At 39.0% G+C, this 17,380-nt stretch overlaps 1 protein-coding gene across 3 annotated transcripts in view; it reads left to right on the plus strand.

The window, feature by feature from the left end:
* The window catches only part of tp53i11 (tumor protein p53 inducible protein 11), a 57,437-nt gene extending 41,535 nt beyond the window's left edge, over positions 1-15,902 (plus strand). For 2 of the 3 annotated variants that reach the window (XM_020703927.2, XM_023955704.1), the window contains 5 exons: positions 8,715-8,773; positions 8,911-8,959; positions 9,246-9,342; positions 12,692-12,793; positions 13,466-13,714. In XM_020703927.2, coding sequence (XP_020559586.1) covers positions 8,715-8,773; positions 8,911-8,959; positions 9,246-9,342; positions 12,692-12,793; positions 13,466-13,599 — 441 coding nt within the window. In that variant the 3' untranslated portion in view covers positions 13,600-13,714. Of the gene's footprint in view, positions 1-8,714; positions 8,774-8,910; positions 8,960-9,245; positions 9,343-12,691; positions 12,794-13,465 lie in introns of all 3 variants that reach the window. The other variant, XM_004069551.4, reaches the window with a different exon arrangement.
* The last annotated feature ends 1,478 nt before the right edge of the window (positions 15,903-17,380 follow it).

Consider the following 17,380-nt stretch of genomic DNA (forward strand, 5'->3'; position numbering starts at 1 on the left):
ACAACGGTGCAGATATGTGCATGATGCAGAACAACTCCGTTTGGGAAACCCTAGAAATGCAAAGAAACCCGATGACGAAAGGGAAGCTGGCGTGTTTGATAGAAATGTAGCCCGGCTTCATTCCAGATACAGAGGATGAAGACTTTGATGGATTTTTGGATGCTGATTGATGACTGGAAAAAAAAATCACAACCATCTCAGTTTTGCGCTCGCAGCCTTTTAAAAATACACAAACCAGCATGCATGTTTTTACTGGTATGTTTTAATGTTAAATACAGAAAAAAACACCCAGAACTGAACCTGCACCCTTTAATCCAGGGCTGTTGTGTTGTGAGGAGAGGAGTGTGTTGTGGGAAATAATATGGCTTTAATTGAATGTTTGTGTGTGTCTTGGCAGGTAAGTGTGTTGTGTGGCTGTTTGACTATCACGGTTAAAAATTTTGGCTCTTTGTGTCAAACTTGTTCGCCATCCCTGTTTGTGTCAGAGGCTTTAATAGAAAAAAAACGACGGATGTAACATGAACTAAAACGTTAACCAATGACCCAAGACCAAGGTAAGAAAGTGCAGCGGGTTTTTTGCGCTGCAAGTTTTGTCATGTGAAAATCACTGCATTTGTTACCGTTTTTATCCACGTTATACGTTTCTTGTCTATTAAAGCCTCTAAATGAAAGTCCCGTCCTGCTGACTCGCCAGATTTGACATGCAAATATCGGCCAATCAGATCAACCAGAAAAGTTACCGCCCACAAGTGACAAAAACGCCCTCTTAACACTGCGCACAAACCCAGGCGAGCGAGCAAAGGGGGAGTGACCGTGCAGGATCACGGCTCAGTTAAGATTGCAGGCGTGCAGTTGTAAAGTGCGGGGTCGCTCAGATAGAAATGCACCTGCGTGGTTGTGAGGTTTGCTCACTCAGTTCCTGAATACACCAGCTCAGTTGTCTTTGCACTCGTTCAATTTATGGCAGCGATGAAACGCCATACTCTGCTTGTTTAGTTTCTGACACCTGCACACTTGATCTAGACCAGGGGCCTGCAACCTTTGGCTCCGGAGCCACAGGCGGGTCTTTTATTCCTCTGTTCTGGCTATTTGGCTTTTAATAACAATTTACATTGAAAACAGGTTTGTATTTTTTGGTTTGATTTGTTTTAGCTGAGTTGTCATTTATCATTATATTTTAACATGTCAGAAAACTAAGCAAAGTGATGGTAAAATGTTTAATCCGCGGTCAGAGTGGTTTATTACTAGAATAAGCTTAAAGCACATTTTTTTTAGCTATGTTGGACTTGACTTTCCTGAAATTTTATTTCAAGTAAATCTGCTGCAGCAGGAGGATCTTATTCGACACGTGTATTTTATTTTAAAAGGAACTTAATGTGGTGCAAAAGTAAACAGAAAAAAACTGTAATATATAGAAAAATATATCTCATTATCACTATTTATTTCTCAGTATTATTCAGTCATTGTAAATATTTAAAAGCTGTATTTTTTAAATGAATGGTTTAATGGCCACTGGTACAAAGTGTATTTTTTAAACAGTGAGGGACTTTGCAGCTCTCGCTGGGTTTTGGTAAATAAGAAAATGCCCCAAATTGTTTTTTTGACCGTTAACGATTTTAAGACCCCGATCTAGACTATTATGCGAAACAAACTTTGATCCAAACCAAATGAGAAAAGGCGTGAAAAAACTGAGACATTTGCTCTAACATCACACTAAAGAGCACTCATGGAGTTCTTTTCTTAGCTTTCTGTCCATCACTTGCAGATCTGATATCTCCAAGTTGAGGGGAAAACTCCCTGTTTCCACCCTCTGCAGCTTTGCTGCACATATGCTTGTCAGACTCTGTCTTTCAGCCTCAGATGTGCTGTCAGGTTTTTTTTGTAACTTAGATAATTGAGGTTTCATCAACTTGTTTTCTTCAGTTAATGTAGGTGGAAATGTATCCAACCAGAGTGTCAGTGGGTTCTTAAAGTCTTAAATATTATTAACCTAGAATATGGCCTTATATATATAAGGCAGTCAACGTTCCTAAAGTTAGTCTTATTTCAGTTGTTCTGTCAATGTGATATAATTTTCAGTCTCCAGAGCTAACACAAAATATCTTGTTTCCTAATGCCATGAATTAATCATAAATCAGTTTTCCCCGCCAGCTAATATGTCTGTTCCATTATCAGAAACAGCAGAATTGATTTATGCTCGCTGTTTTCAACTCTAAGCCACAGCCCCCTAAAAAGCATCATCACCAACAGAACCCCACATAAAAATATGGGTTTCAGCAAACATTAGCCGTGGGAAACAATTTGGTAAAGCTGCAGGCTAAAACCCCGATCTCCAGTACGTTAGCTAAATTAAATAAGACCTGATGGATTTACAGGATCTGCTGGGGGAAACTGTGTTTGTGAATGAAGTCGTGCTTCAGAGCAGGCATGCTGAGCGCTACTATGGCCTCTTTTGTGACTGCGTTTTTGTTTCAGTCCGGACTATATCAACTTTCACCTTCTGGTGTGAACACAGCTGATTATTTCCATTTAAACAGGATTCAATTCAATTCAATTCAATTCAATTCAATTCAATTTTATTTGTATAGCCCAAAATCACAACAACAGTCGTCTCGATGGGCTTCGAAGTAAAACATGAAATCAAAAGGATCACGAATACAAAGAGTTCAATAGAAAAATACTAAAATGAACTAACAAACTGACTAAGCTATACTGGCATCCCTGCCCTTAGACCCCCCTTCGCGGTAAGGAAAAACTCCCAAAAAAACCGGATTCCGGAAAAAACGAAGAAACCTCAGGGGTGCCCACATGAAGGAGGGATCCTCCCCCAGGACGGACAGGCGATTTACCAGAAATCTTAGAGAAGAATTAACTTATCTAAATCTACAACTACATATATAAAAGTCCAGCAGACGAGCTTCATCCAGCCGTGGTTATCGGGACAGTCAAAGGCGCGAGTCGAGCCGGAGACAGGAACCACAGCCAGGTGTAGGAGCAGGAGCAGAGACGAGGTACTCGGTCAGGTACAGAGCAGAGACGAGCCGGAGATGAGCCAGAGGCAGGATCCACAGCCAGGTGTAGGAGCAGGAGCAAAGGCGAGGTAAACGGTCAGGAACTGGAGCACGGATGAGCCAACTGGAGTCTGGAAGCACTCCCACTCCCCAGGAGGGGAGAGGAAAAGAGGGACAATACATGAATCGCACTGCACCAAACAGAGGCATGGAGAACTAAATGATAAATTATGATCAAGAATAGAGGAGAGGAAGGGTAGAAGTAAAAAAGGAAAGAGGACAGAACCCCAGTGTACCATAGTTACCCCAGCTTCAACTTCTAGCAGCCTTTTAAAAGAAATAGTTATTATTAAGTTTAATTTAAACAAACTAACATTAAGTTAAATAATCTCTGAATACTAACTAGTCTGACAATAAGCCTGTCCAAAGAGGAATGTTTTCAGTCTAGCTTTGAATGTAGAAACTGAGTCGGCCTCTCTTATATGAGCTGGGAGTTTATTCCATAAGACAGGGGCTTGGTGGCTAAACGCTCTACCTCCAACCGTACTTTTACCAATTCTAGGAACCACAAGCAGTCCTGCATTTTGCGAGCGAAGTGTTCTGATTGGTTGGTAAGGGACTATGAGGTCCTTAATATAGGACGGGGCCATTCCATGTAAGGCCTTATAGGTTAACAGGAGGATCTTGAACTTAATTCTAGAATCAACTGGGAGCCAATGGAGCGAAACTAACACAGGAGTGATGTGATCTCTTCTGCTGGTTCCAGCTAACAATCTAGCAGCTGCGTTCTGAACAAGCTGGAGACTTCTTAAGGAACTCTTAGGACACGCTGCTAACAAGGAGTTACAGTAATCCAGCCTCGACGTAACAAATGCATGGATGAGTTTTTCAGCATCACTCTTAGAAAGTATATTTCTGATCTTAGCAATATTCCGCAGGTGAAAAAAGGCAGTTCTACACGCCTGAGATATATGAGCCTTAAATGATAAATCCTGGTCAAGTAAAACCCCAAGGTTTCTAACTGTGGAATTGGGGGCTATACTTATACCATCCAGGGAGACTATCTGAGCAGACAGAGCATCTCTGAGGTTTTTAGGACCAAGTATAATGACCTCAGTTTTTTCTGGGTTCAAGAGGAGGTAATTAATTGTCATCCAGGTCTTGATGTCACTGATGCAGGCGTTCAGTTTCTCTATCTGGTCATTCTGGTCAGGCTTCATGGATAAATACAACTGCGTATCGTCGGCATAACAATGAAAATTAATGCTGTGTTTCCTGATTATGTTTCCTAGGGGTAACATATAAAGCGTAAACAGGATCGGTCCCAAGACTGAGCCCTGTGGGACTCCATAGTTGACTCGAGTGCACTGAGAGGAATGGCCATTTACATTAACGAACTGATACCTATCAGACAGATAGGATTTAAACCACTGGAGAGCAGATCCTCTGATCCCTATGTCCTGCTCTAATCTATGGAGTAAAATACCGTGGTCGATAGTGTCAAAGGCAGCACTGAGGTCCAACAGGACCAGAATAGAAAGTAGTCCCTTTTCTGAGGCCAATAACAAGTCATTAGAGACTCTAACTAGTGCAGTTTCCGTACTGTGGTGAGGTCTAAACCCCGACTGAAAGTCTTCAAAGTGGCTGTTGTCCTGTAGGTGGCAGTAAAGCTGCTTAACTACAACTCTTTCTAGGATTTTAGAAATAAAGGGCAGGTTTGATATCGGTCTATAGTTGGCCAAGATGCTAGGATCCAAACTGGGCTTTTTCAGAAGAGGTTTAACAACTGCATATTTAAAAGACTGTGGCACGTAACCCGTTTCCAGAGAGGCATTTATCATTGTTAATATGGGATCATTAATTAGGGGAAAAGTTTCTTTAAAAAGTCTAGTGGGAATTGGGTCTAACAGACACGTTGAGGATTTGGAGGACGTAATAATTGATGTTATTTCCGCTTGATCCACAGCAGTGAAGCAGTCTAATGTTACAGAGGTTTCTATGGATGCCTCCATTTCTACCGCTTCAGCCTGTTCTGGGCTGATAGTAGGAATAACTTGATTTAACTTATGTCTAATATTTGAGATTTTACTATCGAAAAATGTAAGAAAATCATCAGAGCTGAGAGAAACAGGAACATGTGGTTCTACTGAGCTCTGACTGCGAGTTAATTTAGCTATAGTGCTAAAAAGAAATCTTGGATTGTTTCCATTCTCTGATATTAAGGTTGAATAGTACTGGCTTCTAGCTCTACGCAGAGCTTTTTTATAATTTAATAGGCTATGTTTCCAGATATCCAGAGACTGCTCTGAACCGGAGCGGCGCCATTCTCTTTCCAACTTACGGGTTTCTCGTTTAAGAGAACGAGTTTCAGCGTTAAACCACGGTGCTACTCGGTTTTGTCTGACGAACTTAGGTTTCAAGGGGGAAACAACATCGAGTGTACTCCTGAGGGCTTGTAAGGCATCATTAACAAAGTGGTCATTTATACTAGGACTGATACTATGGGAGCTGGTCTCAGAGTATTTTCTCAGAATATCACTAAGTACTGGCTGAACTGTGTGTTTAAAATCAGACACAGAACGGTCAGTTAAGATTCTTCTAAGCTGTTTCTTATTCACTGGGGCAGAAGGATGTTCCAGTGTAAGCTGGAAGGTAATCAGAAAGTGATCAGAAATGATGGGGTTAAGAGGAAGGACACTCAGCTGGCTGATCTCTATCCCATGGGTTAGAACAAGGTCCAGGGTGTGCTTATGACAGTGAGTGGGTTCATTCACACTTTGGGTGAAACCAACATCATCTAATAAAGCTGCAAAAGCCTTTCCTAGGCAGTCACTGGGGTCATCAACATGAATATTAAAATCCCCTAATATTATAATTTGATCAGAATCTAAGACAATAGTCGATAGGAAGTCGGAAAACTCAGTTAAAAATTCTGAATATGGGCCGGGGGGGCGATAAATAATTATGAGTAAAACAGGTTTTCGAGTTTTCCTGTTTGGGTGACTTAAAGACAATATGATGCTTTCAAATGAATTATAAGCATTTTTAACTTTAGGGCTGAGAAGTAAGCTAGACTGTGATATTACTGCCAAACCACCTCCTTTCCCTGAAATCCTGGATTTCTGATAGTTAGCATAAGTGGGGGGGGTTGCTTCATTCAATCTAACATAGTCATCCTGATGGAGCCAAGTTTCTGTTAAGGCTAAAAGACTAAGATTGTTATCAGTAATTAACTCGTTGACTAAGAGGGACTTGGAGGAAATGGATCGAATGTTTAATAAACCGCATTTAATGACATCATAATTCTGCTTGTGAGAACTGCTGTCTGTCACTGTAAGGTTTCTATGACGCGCTCCTTTCATTTGTCTTTCAGCACATAAGCTAAAGCTAGGACCTGCTTGACTTTCCCTGCATGGGTTTTGCACCGGCACTAACCCTAAGGGAGGCTCAGAGGAGCGTTTTACACTGCTGCTCTGCTGCTCTGCAGGATGCACTTTCTCAATTTTTCCATTAAAAGACAAAAAACATTTCAAAAATATCTCTTTTGTTTAAGTCTGGAAAAAAGGATAAAAACATTTTTATCATACAGTCATAGCTTGTTCGTGTATTTCTAAGTTGACAATTTAAGGGTTTGGATTTTTACCAGTTACTTAAGCATTTAATGTGTTAAACTAAAGTGGGAATACAAAATTATATAATATTCATGTGCAGGTCACAGGTCAGTCCTGGTTAACCGGATCATTTAAGTCGCCATCTAAACGTCTGGGTCATCCGAGGTCAAGGTTGCCACTAAAACGGAGTATTTTTGTCACAAGCTGACAGAAATGCTGAATATCCAGAGCATTTTTTTCTGCTTGGCAGCACAAACAAATGCATCTTTCTCAATGTCTGTTGCTGACTTTCCATGATTTTTTTCTGTCTAAAAATGTCATTGTGCATGCGCTGAATCTTTTCCTGTTTTTCCTTCAGAGCCAAATCAAGCCTGTGGCATCAGTTAACGTTCAGTTCCCAGCGAGCATTTGTCATGCTAGCCATGAATATTTATGTGTTCCTGTCAAAAACAGCCCCTGGAACCATGGTAAAGGAAGGCTGATTCACCTGAGCATGTGATCACAGCTGCTGCAGAAGGATTCATAAACAAGTACTTCAGCTTCAGTGTGGGGAGTGACAGTCAATCTAGGGTTCAACTTCTCCTTTTCCCCTCAAGGATTCTCTTTTTGGAAATATTCAACAAGAAGCTTAAACAATCAAGAATAGATGAATGTTTATAAGTCTAAAAGATTTTTTCTTTATATTTCATTCATATAAAATGTTCTCACCGTTCTCACATTTTCTTTTTTAATACTTTGAAGTCTCTTTAATGAAGCATGGGGGAGTGAAGGTTAAGGTAACACTGACTGCGAACGCATCAAAATTAGCTGCTGGTGTCATAAACCTTTCAGTGCACTGGATTTATGCTCATCCTTATTACTGATATTTTTCTTTGTCATTGGTATGTCCCATATAAAGTATTAAGCTGCCGTTTAGAGGTAGATCTTCTCTTTGATGTTTATTGTAAGCAGTGTGTATCATGGACACGGATTTTAGGGAGCTGCTTCTGCCTGAAAGGTTTGACCAAAATAAACCAGACTTTATTTTTTTACTGGTTTAAGTAGTTGTAGTAAATCATTTGAGGTTATATTTTTTTCCAGTAAGTTTATGTTCCCTGGGGAAAATATTGTTTATAGAATAATTTTGTTGCCTCAATCAAATGAGTTTAAATGTTTTTCAAGACATTCTTTGGGAAATCAATCAGGAAAGTTCTCCATGACAGATTCTGGTTTCCTGTGAACTTCTCTTACCAGGAAGTGATGAAACTTTGCCTGTGACATTTTACTTCCTGAAAATAATCTCTGGCAAAGATTGGAATTTTTTTTCTCGTTTTTTGCGTTAAGGTGGGTGAAGGAGTGCAAGTAAATAAAAATAAAAGGAATTGAACCTTTAATTTTTTTTCTCAAAAAATATTTCCAATGTCAGAATAGGAATTCTAGCTTTTCTTTTTTTTCTATTTAAATTTTCATTTCAAAAGACATTGTTCTTTAATCCCTCTGTTCATAACTTCATTGTCAAGATCCAGAATGAAAAAAACATTTATTTTAACTGCTTGTTTTATAGTTGAAATGCAGTTTTGTGTGTATTTTCTAATATTGTAAAAGAAATTTAAAAAAAGCTTTTTCATTTGAACAGCTGGTGACAAACTGCTCCAACCATTCTTTAAGTTCTTTTCTCTTTTGTTCATTAAGCTTTTTCAGGTTTTAAAAATAGTATTTGAGTGCTGTGTGTGTGTGTGGGGGGGGGGTAAGTTACTGAAGACATACTCTTCCTCTGGTATATTGACATTAGTTGCATATTCAGCTTGCGTTCTGTGAAATGTCTTATTTTGACAAACACTCAGAACCGTCAGGAGGTCATTAGGGAGACGAGGACGAGCAAAGTCTTTAATTAACATATTAGTCAGCCTCTTTTCCTGTCTCATGCTTCACTTGATGGGCTTCTTTCTAATAAGGAGTTTTGTTTTGTTTTTCTTAAATCCCCTTCAGCATGGTTTATATTTGGGGGTGATGGCTGTTTTCTTTACGGTTCTCGTCTGATAAACATGTCAGCATTGACCATCTCATAACCCAGGTTCCTTTTTGTCTCCCCTCTTGCTCTGTTTGCTGACAGATCAGCCAGATGCTCGGGAACGAGATGAAGTTTGCGGTGCGAGAGCCTGTTGGGCTGAGGTGAGGTTTCAGCTGCACACTGACAGCACATCAGGACAGCTCTTTGTTAACACGGACAACCCAGTAAGGTCATCTGTGTATAATTTCTAGCAAGTTTGCTGTATGATGTGGCACGTAGTGTAATTTCTCCTTTTTAGAGTGTGGATCCTCATCTCAGCTGTCGGTTTCACAGTAATGGCTCTGATGGTAAGTGTATGCTTTAAAATCCCACTTCATATTTCTTTTTTGTGCATTTAATATTATTTGCCATTAGAGAATGCAGGATTACAGCAGGATTCCACTCCAGCTTATCACCCGTAGTCATCTGGAGAGACAGCTCTGTCTTTGTCAGTCATAACATCTAAATTCTCAAAGTCCCCAGTGTTTCTGTGCACACACAGTGTTTCTGTGTAAACCGGAAGCCTCTCTGGAGGACAGAATGCTGCTGTACTGATATGACAGAGCTGTGTTGTGCTTTTGTTTCCCCACACAGGCACTGGTGTTGCCCAACCAGCTATATGAGGTTGTTTTTGAGGAGGAGCTCTCCACGACCAGCATCTCCGTTCGTCTCTATGGAGGAGCACTGCTGAGTACGTCTGGGGAAGGACACTCACATAAATCGCTCAAAAAGCAATTCATGGCCCTGTGGTGCATGGCTTCAGTCAGTAGACCATGTTGATACTCGGTGTCTTCATATGTATTTAAAAAAAAAGAGAGAAAAAAAATTCACAGCTGAGCTGCACGTGTTTTGTTGTGATTCAGGCTTTTAATACGGTCATAAAAACTTGTGTGCGCACACTCATTGAGAGATGGTATAAAGAGCTCTCTTTCTCCTTTTAAACTCTCTCCTGTCACAAACAGAGGCTGTTCTAATCTGATAGAGTTTGGAAAATTGACTGAGAACTGCAAGGGGAAATGTTGGCACAGAAGTGGATTCTCCAGAAATCTGACAGCTAATTCTCTTGTTGCCTCAGTTTCTGTTGGCTTATTTTTTATCAGATCCAAATCTGGTGGGAATTCAATGGGGGATGGCAGGACAGACTTGTTTATGTGTGTTTGTCGGCTGGGAACTCCATGGAGAAAACGTTCTACACTCTATTACAATTTACAGCTTGTATCCTTAAAGCTTAGTAAATACATAAAGCTTGGTATTCCCTCCTTATTGTTCTGCATTATTTAGAAGCTAAATTGGATGTATGCTCTTCCGCCCCACATGTCCCTTTCAGAAAACTTAAAGAAGAGAAATGGGGGGGAAGAGGTATATGTCAGATGATTTACATGCGTGTTTTTGCTATGTAAAGACTAGATGTCAGACTAATACATTCTTCCAGGTTTTTAGAGGAAATTGGAAAACTAGGATGAGGCCAAATCTTTTAAAAGCCCCCTCCAATGAATATTTTTCTGGGGGGTTTTGTTGTGACATTTTTCTTTTGATGGAGGATATACAGTGGGGCAAAAAAAAAGTATTTAGTCAGCCACCAATTGTACAAGTTCTCCCTTTTAAAAATATGACAGGCCTGTAATTTTCATCACAGGTTTAGCTCAGCTGTGAGAGAAAAAATGAGAAAATCACATTGTCTGATTTTTAAAGAATTTATTTGTAAATTAAGGTGGAAAATAAGTATTTGGTCAATAACAAAAGTTCAACTCAATACTTTGTTATATAACCTTTGTTGGCAGTGACAGCAGTCAAATGTTTTCTGTAAGTCTTCACAAGGTTTTCTTAAACTGTTGCAGGTATTCTGGCCCATTCCTCCATGCAGATCTCCTCTAGAGCAGTGATGCATTGGGGCTGTCGCTGGGCAACACAGACTTTCAACTCTCTCCAAAGATTTTTTTTATGGGGTTGAGATCTGGAGACTAGCTTAGGCCACTACAGGACCTTGAAAGGCTTCTTACAAAGCCACTCCTTCATTACCTGGGAGTGTGTTTGCGATTGTTGTCATGCTGAAAGACTCAGCCACGTTTCATATTTAATGTCCCTACTGATGGAAGGAGGTTTTCACTCAAAATCTGACTATACATGCCCCCATTCATTCTTTCCTTGATGATAAGTGATGAGTAGAGTTCTTTCCAAAAAGTTCTATTTTGGTTTCATGTGACCATAGGACATCCACCCAATCCTCTTTTGGATCATCCAAAGGCTATCTTTACTTTAGACTGGCCTTCACATGTACTGGTTTTAGCAGGGGGACATGTCAGGCACCACAGGATTTGAGTCCCTGGTGGCGAAGCGTGTTACTGATGGTAGCCTTTCTTACTTTGGTCCCAGATCCCTGCAGGTCATTCACCCATGTGGTCCTTGGATTTTTGCTCATTGTTGTAGATGAGATCTTGCGGGAGCACCAGATCGAGGTAGATTATCGGTGGTCTTGTATGTCTTCCATTTCCTAATAATCACTCCCGCAGTTGATTTCTTCACCCCAAGCTGTTTACCTATTGCAGATTCAGTCTTCCCACCCTGGTACAGATCAACAATTTTGTTTCCGGTGTCCTTAGACAGCTCTTTGGTCTCGGCCACAGTGGAGTTTGGAGTGTGGCTGCTTGAGGTTGTGGACAGGTGTGTTTTGTATAGCTGGCCAGTTCAAACAGGTGCCATTAATACAGGACATGAGCTGAGAACAGAGGATCCTCTAACAGAAGTTACAGGTCTGTGAGAGCCAGAAATCTTGCTTGTTTGTAGATGATCAAATTTGTATGTTCCACTATAATTTACAAATTAATTCTCTAAAAATTAGACAATGTGATTTTCTGGATTTTCTTTCTAATTTTTATCTCTCTTACTTGAGGTATATCTATGATGAAAAATTACAGGCCTCTCATTCTTTTAGGTGGGGGAACTTGCACAATTACTTAAATAAATACTTTGTTTGCCCCAGTGTATAGAAAGAAAATTAAGCTTAAAGTTGCATTTCTGAGTACTTCTTTATTCAAATTGTGAATCAAGAGCAGATTAAAAAAAACTGTTGGAAAGAGAGCTTAATTTGAACAGAAAATGGGCTGGGTGGGCCCCAGGCTTCCTGCTCTACAACATGTGATAGGAAAGGAGGTGGGGTTGTTCTGCACCAACGTCCATGGCCACAACTGAGGCAAATTTATAAATGAATTACTGCCGCTCTGGAAAAATTATTAGATTTGTTAGAAAATGACAGTTTTTTTTAATGTGGCTAAAAATGGAATAATAATAATGATTTTATAATAGATCAAAAGATGATTGGAGTGGGTCTTTAAGTTATGAATATGCAAAAAGGTTATGTTTTTACCCTCAATCAGATGTGTCAGAGTGTCAGCCTTTCAATTTTTGAGTCCTGCAATCTTAAAGATTCCTACCTAATTCATCAGCCAAGGGAAATCCGAACTGATGAAAATTTTTGGATTACTGCTTGTTTCTTCAAAGTAGAAACCCCTAAACCTGACACTTCACGGGAGGACATGGCTGACTCGGCTTTAAGCTTCATAATGCTCTTCGAAGGTTTGGCTTCATTATCACAAATGTCAGCAGAGCTGTAGGGATTAGCAAAGAGAGAGGGTGATGTCTTACAAGACGAGGTGCAGGAGCAGGGGTGAGGGATGGGGGCTCATCTGCCACACAGATGGATCCTGGCAGGGAGAGGATGCAGTCCATCAGCCCTCCCACCTTCTCTGCCCATCCCTTCTTGTTTCCATAGCCTCCATCGTTTGTGTCAGGGAGAGTTAAAAAATGGACCTCAGGATGGGTAGCAAGGGAATAAATTGAGTATGAGCTCTCATCAAAATGTATGATTTTAAAACATAGTAGCTTTGGCATGTATTTGCAGTATAAAGGACGTTTCTTGCACCTGCCAACATCTTTTTTTTTTTAGTTTCTGCCATAAATGGATCATGTTTTGACATATTTTTTCATTCCCATGCCTCCGAACCTTTAACCTATGAAATCCTTTTAATCATATTCCTCTCCAGGCCTTGCCCTTATTATGTGGAACGGTTTCTACACAGCTGAAAAGGTCATCATCCAGTGGACTCTGCTCAGTGAAGCCTGCTACTTTGCCATTCAGTTTCTGGGTAAATAGTGCACAAATGGGATACAGTTTTGTTTGGTTTTGTTTCCTGTCATGACGATCACTACCTTCACTGCTCCAGTTTTATCTCACAATAACAGTCAGATGGTTACAATCCATTTTGTTACTTATTTGTGCGTTGATGATGCCCTCTTGTGTCTAGTTTGGGGAGTTGCAGTTTGAACAACTTGAACCGTATTACGGTTTTCAGCTTAACGCTAAAATAAATGTTGGGTTCCAAAATGTAAATACATTTAAAAACTTATTTTGAAATGTGTTATTTCAAAGTTATTTTCTTCTGCTTACTGTTACTTACATTTAAATTGTTACCTAAAGTATCTGCAGAAATTTATGTTTATGTTTTTAAGACATTAGAAAATGAAAAGTGAAACTATGAGCTGCAGAGTTTCTGGATATTCTATTTTATCCTCCTTTACTGTTGGATAAAAGTACAGAGTTGCACAAAAATTGCTTGAATGAGACAGTGGTGTAGTTAAGCTGTGCATTAAAGTATGCTGAATGCAAACAATAAAGGAGTTGCAGTTTTAATGACATATTATTGCACATGGGCACGTTAAACCAATCCTTAAAGATTTTTTTATTTGATAATAGCAATGCATTTTAAAATCACCTGCTGCACCCTCTGCCTAAATGTTGAAGTATTCTTGTTCTTCAGTGACATCCATCACCCTAATGGAAATCGGCATCCTGCCCAACACGGCCATTCTCCTGCTCCTCAGTCGGGTTCTTTTCTTGGCGGTCACGATGGCTTACTACTACCACCTGGGACGTAAAGCGAAGAAGGTCTGAGCGGACTGTGTGATCCCTTAAAGATGGGGATGTTTGAAGAATGAGCACAAATATGATGAGAAGGTTTGGATCGATGTTGAATAGGGTTCGGAGCGTAGCATTGCCAGTAAAGCCCCGGCCCCCTCCATAAGAACCTAACATAATCCTCTGTATTTATTAAATGAGTGTCACATTGCAGACTCTATATCAAGAATGGGAAACCTTCATAGTGACATTATGCTATTCTCCATCTGGGCTTTAAGGTTAATCCCCTGATGGCACACATTCCTTATTGTGCTGTGCTCTTTTGCACAGAGCTAGCAGTTAGTCGGTGATGCCTTTGTGTCTCAGTTGGTCTGATTCAACATGTACAGTGCTGAGTGCTGTCGTACTTCTGACAATATTATTCATGTACAGCTACAGGAATTCCCTACTCTGTGTTCAGTGATTTAAAAAAAAAAACAAAGTTGAATTTTGATGTTGGTTTCTTACCTGTGCTTTCATTTATTGATAGGTGTAAAGGCATCATCGTGGTTAAAATGAATGTGCTTGATAGAAAATACATGCTGCATCAGAAGAAATGCTGAATGCCAACCATGAACCCTTAGGATCTGTTTGCTCATCAAATGTGGACATCTGCTCAATCTACTGTAAACATTTCAGTGTCCAATTTTCAGGGCAACTTCTTTCAAAAGAAATTTTCCCAAATAAATATGTTCTCATAATATTTTAATAAATGTAATAAAGACAAGGTATTTGTGATGGTGAGGCTTTAATTTGACTGACCTTTGCAGTAAAGTCAGGGAACTCGTTCAGTATTTCTTTTCAGATTTCCTCCACTTTTAGTTATCCCAAAAAAAGTAACAAGAACTGCACAGAATTTTAGAGCAACGTTTTTCAAAAACAATTTTCAAAAATCTGTATCTTCTCATAATATTTAAATAAATATAATAGAGACTAAGTATTTGTAATGGTGAACCTTTCACTTGACTGACCTTTACAATAAAGCCAGTGTGACCAACAGGTCACAGAACAAACCTGAGCTGTTACCATTCTAGTGATGTAGCTGGTTCTTTTTTTTTTTTCAAGTGTATCATGACCTCAGTCTTGCCTTAAAACTTCTTTCAAGAACAGTCTTCAACACTGTACCCTACCTTTTGTACATATGTAAATAAAAGTATTTGCTATTATATGGCTTTCACGTGTAGCAAACAGGGAACTCGTTCAGTATTTCTTTTCACCTTTCCTCCACTTTAATCCCAAACGCAGTAACACAAACAGCACAAACCTTTGTAGCAACCTCTGTCCATTTACAGAGAAAAAGCTGCTGCACACGAAAAATCAATTGACGCAGCTCAAGTGTATCTCCTGAAATCAAAGCTCATTTGTACAGCCTTCAATTTGTGTACAATTAGAAAATAGACAAAAATTCTTTTCACATTTTCTTTCAGTGAAGTCTATTCATGTTCTACCTCTGAGTCCTCCTAAATCAGTCAGAAAGATGCCACAGCTCAGATTTAGTGCTTTATCAGATATAGAATCCCTCCCTAACTTAATCTGAGTCTCTCAGATCTTAGTTGACAAAAAATGGGAATGTGTTTTAGTCATTTATCTTCAGATCAAACAAAAATCAGATCATTTATTTACAGTAATCTACATCCATGAATTTGGAAAAGGCTCTTTGGACAGAATTTTCCTGATGTCAGACTGAGTGTGGGTATGCAGTTCTGATGGAGAGAATTTAAAACATGGGTGAGGTCTCCTGCCCTCTTGATAAGTAGTAGGTAGCTCTTTTTTTTCTTTTTCAGTGTTTAATTAGATGCGAGTCTCCTAAATCAGATTGTATACCCCAAACTTCCAGTGCTGCTCTGTCTTGACTAGCATGGTAATTATGGAGTTCATGAAAAATGTCATTCCATTTCCGTCACAGCTACAGGCCTCAAATGGGTAGCCTTGTAAAATGTTCAAAGGTCTGCAGGGCAGGTTATTTTTGGAGAGAGGCAATTTTCCAGGGGAGGCAAAAGATGGGAGGCAGAAAGACTTTCATCCTCCTACCTCTCTGTTGTAATATATACCGAATATGATACTGGTTACTAATTTTAATACATTTAAAGAACACGATAACAGGAAAAAAACATATATATTTATCTGTTGGGCCAATCTCGTGTAATTCGGCATCTGGCATACTTTGTATATAAAACATTTTTGTCAAAGTTTTGAGTGATAGCCATGTGTTTTTATGTATATTAGGTATATTGTACCTCAATAAAACAATTATGTAATTACTTAATCATTTTGAAATAAAGAACACTATTGTTTTATTATTTGATTGTTTGACCTCATTTTTGTTCTGCCATTTACCAAAATATCACTGTTAATGCAACATAACTGAAATTGAAATCACATTTTCTATTCATCTATTTTCTTTACTTGATATCAAAGAACAAAAAACGAAAAAGGAAATAAATTGATATTCGTTAAATACTTCTGTTTGAACATTGACAATTTTTTTATACTGTGATTTATTGGTTAATGTTTAATATTTTTATTTCAGATTTGATGCACATCCAGTAAAACCAGATCAACACATCTCAATTCAGATAGCACCCATATCTCCGAAAAGTATTAAGAATGTTAATAAATGATAATGTTAATGTGATAATGTTAATCTGTAATATCCTATATGCATAAACTCAATAGTTATCAATAGAAATGGGGTGGGCTGCACATGGCGTAGTAGTTGACACTCGCCTCACAGCAAGAAGGTCCTTCTTCAAATCTCAGCTGGGAACTTTTTATGTGGGCCACGGATGTTCTCCTCGTACATGTGTGGGCACTCTAGCCTTCTCCCACAGACATGCTTCATAGCTTAACTGGTGTCTCTAGTGGCTTGGCTCCTGAAAGGTCAATTTAGCATGTTCTGAAGATGTATTGATTTAAAAATGATCATGATAAAGTTCTACATAAAAATCTGGATCTTAATGAAATCTTGATTTAAAAAAATATATATATTTTCTTTTCTTTCACCCCTGTCTTGAGTCATGAGTCTTTCTATACAGCATTTTAATTGGATCATTAATAGAAAAATAAGCTAAATATGCAAACCTTTGATACAGGAATGGATGCAAAAAGAAAAGCTTGCATCATTTAAATTGTCAGCTGTGAAAACTGTAGTGACTATAAATTGTAGCTTAACAGTGGAAATGATTGGCAGCAACTTAACCCACAATTACTCCATTCATTCTAAAATCACTCAGGCCCGCGGGCAAGGAAAGCATTCGACATTGTTGACTTGATTAGGTGGATGGGAGTTAGAGCAGTATTAAGTATAAAACTTTGAGTTCTTAACGTTTTTTTTTTGTGTTTTCCAACTATACTATGTGTGGTCAACAACATTATTTTCCAAAATCAAGCAGGAGCCTTCTTTATGAAGGTTAAAAGAACCTGTTCTAACATGCCACAACAAATGCTTTGTCAGTCTTTCTGCAGACCCGCGTCTTGTTTTGGTGTTTCCCTTTTGGTTGGAATAGTGGAATATGTTGCAACATGAACATTTTTGTGTTTACAGAAGAATTTCTTAGGTTAAATGTAGACACAATTGGCCTTTCCTTTTCTCTTCTGTGTTCCAGGACACTCTGAATATTACAGATGCTCTATGCAGAAGGTTAAAGAGTTAGTGTTTGACCCCGGTAATGTATGTTTAGTTTGTGTTATTTATGTACAAAAAGCTCTCAGGTCTCCAATATGTGGAGGCATTCCTTTCATACTTTCTGCCAAATCTGTCAAGCCCTTCTGGTTTTTG

The sequence above is a fragment of the Oryzias latipes genome, chromosome 6 (assembly GCF_002234675.1).
Source record: "Oryzias latipes chromosome 6, ASM223467v1".
NCBI lineage: Eukaryota > Metazoa > Chordata > Actinopteri > Beloniformes > Adrianichthyidae > Oryzias > Oryzias latipes.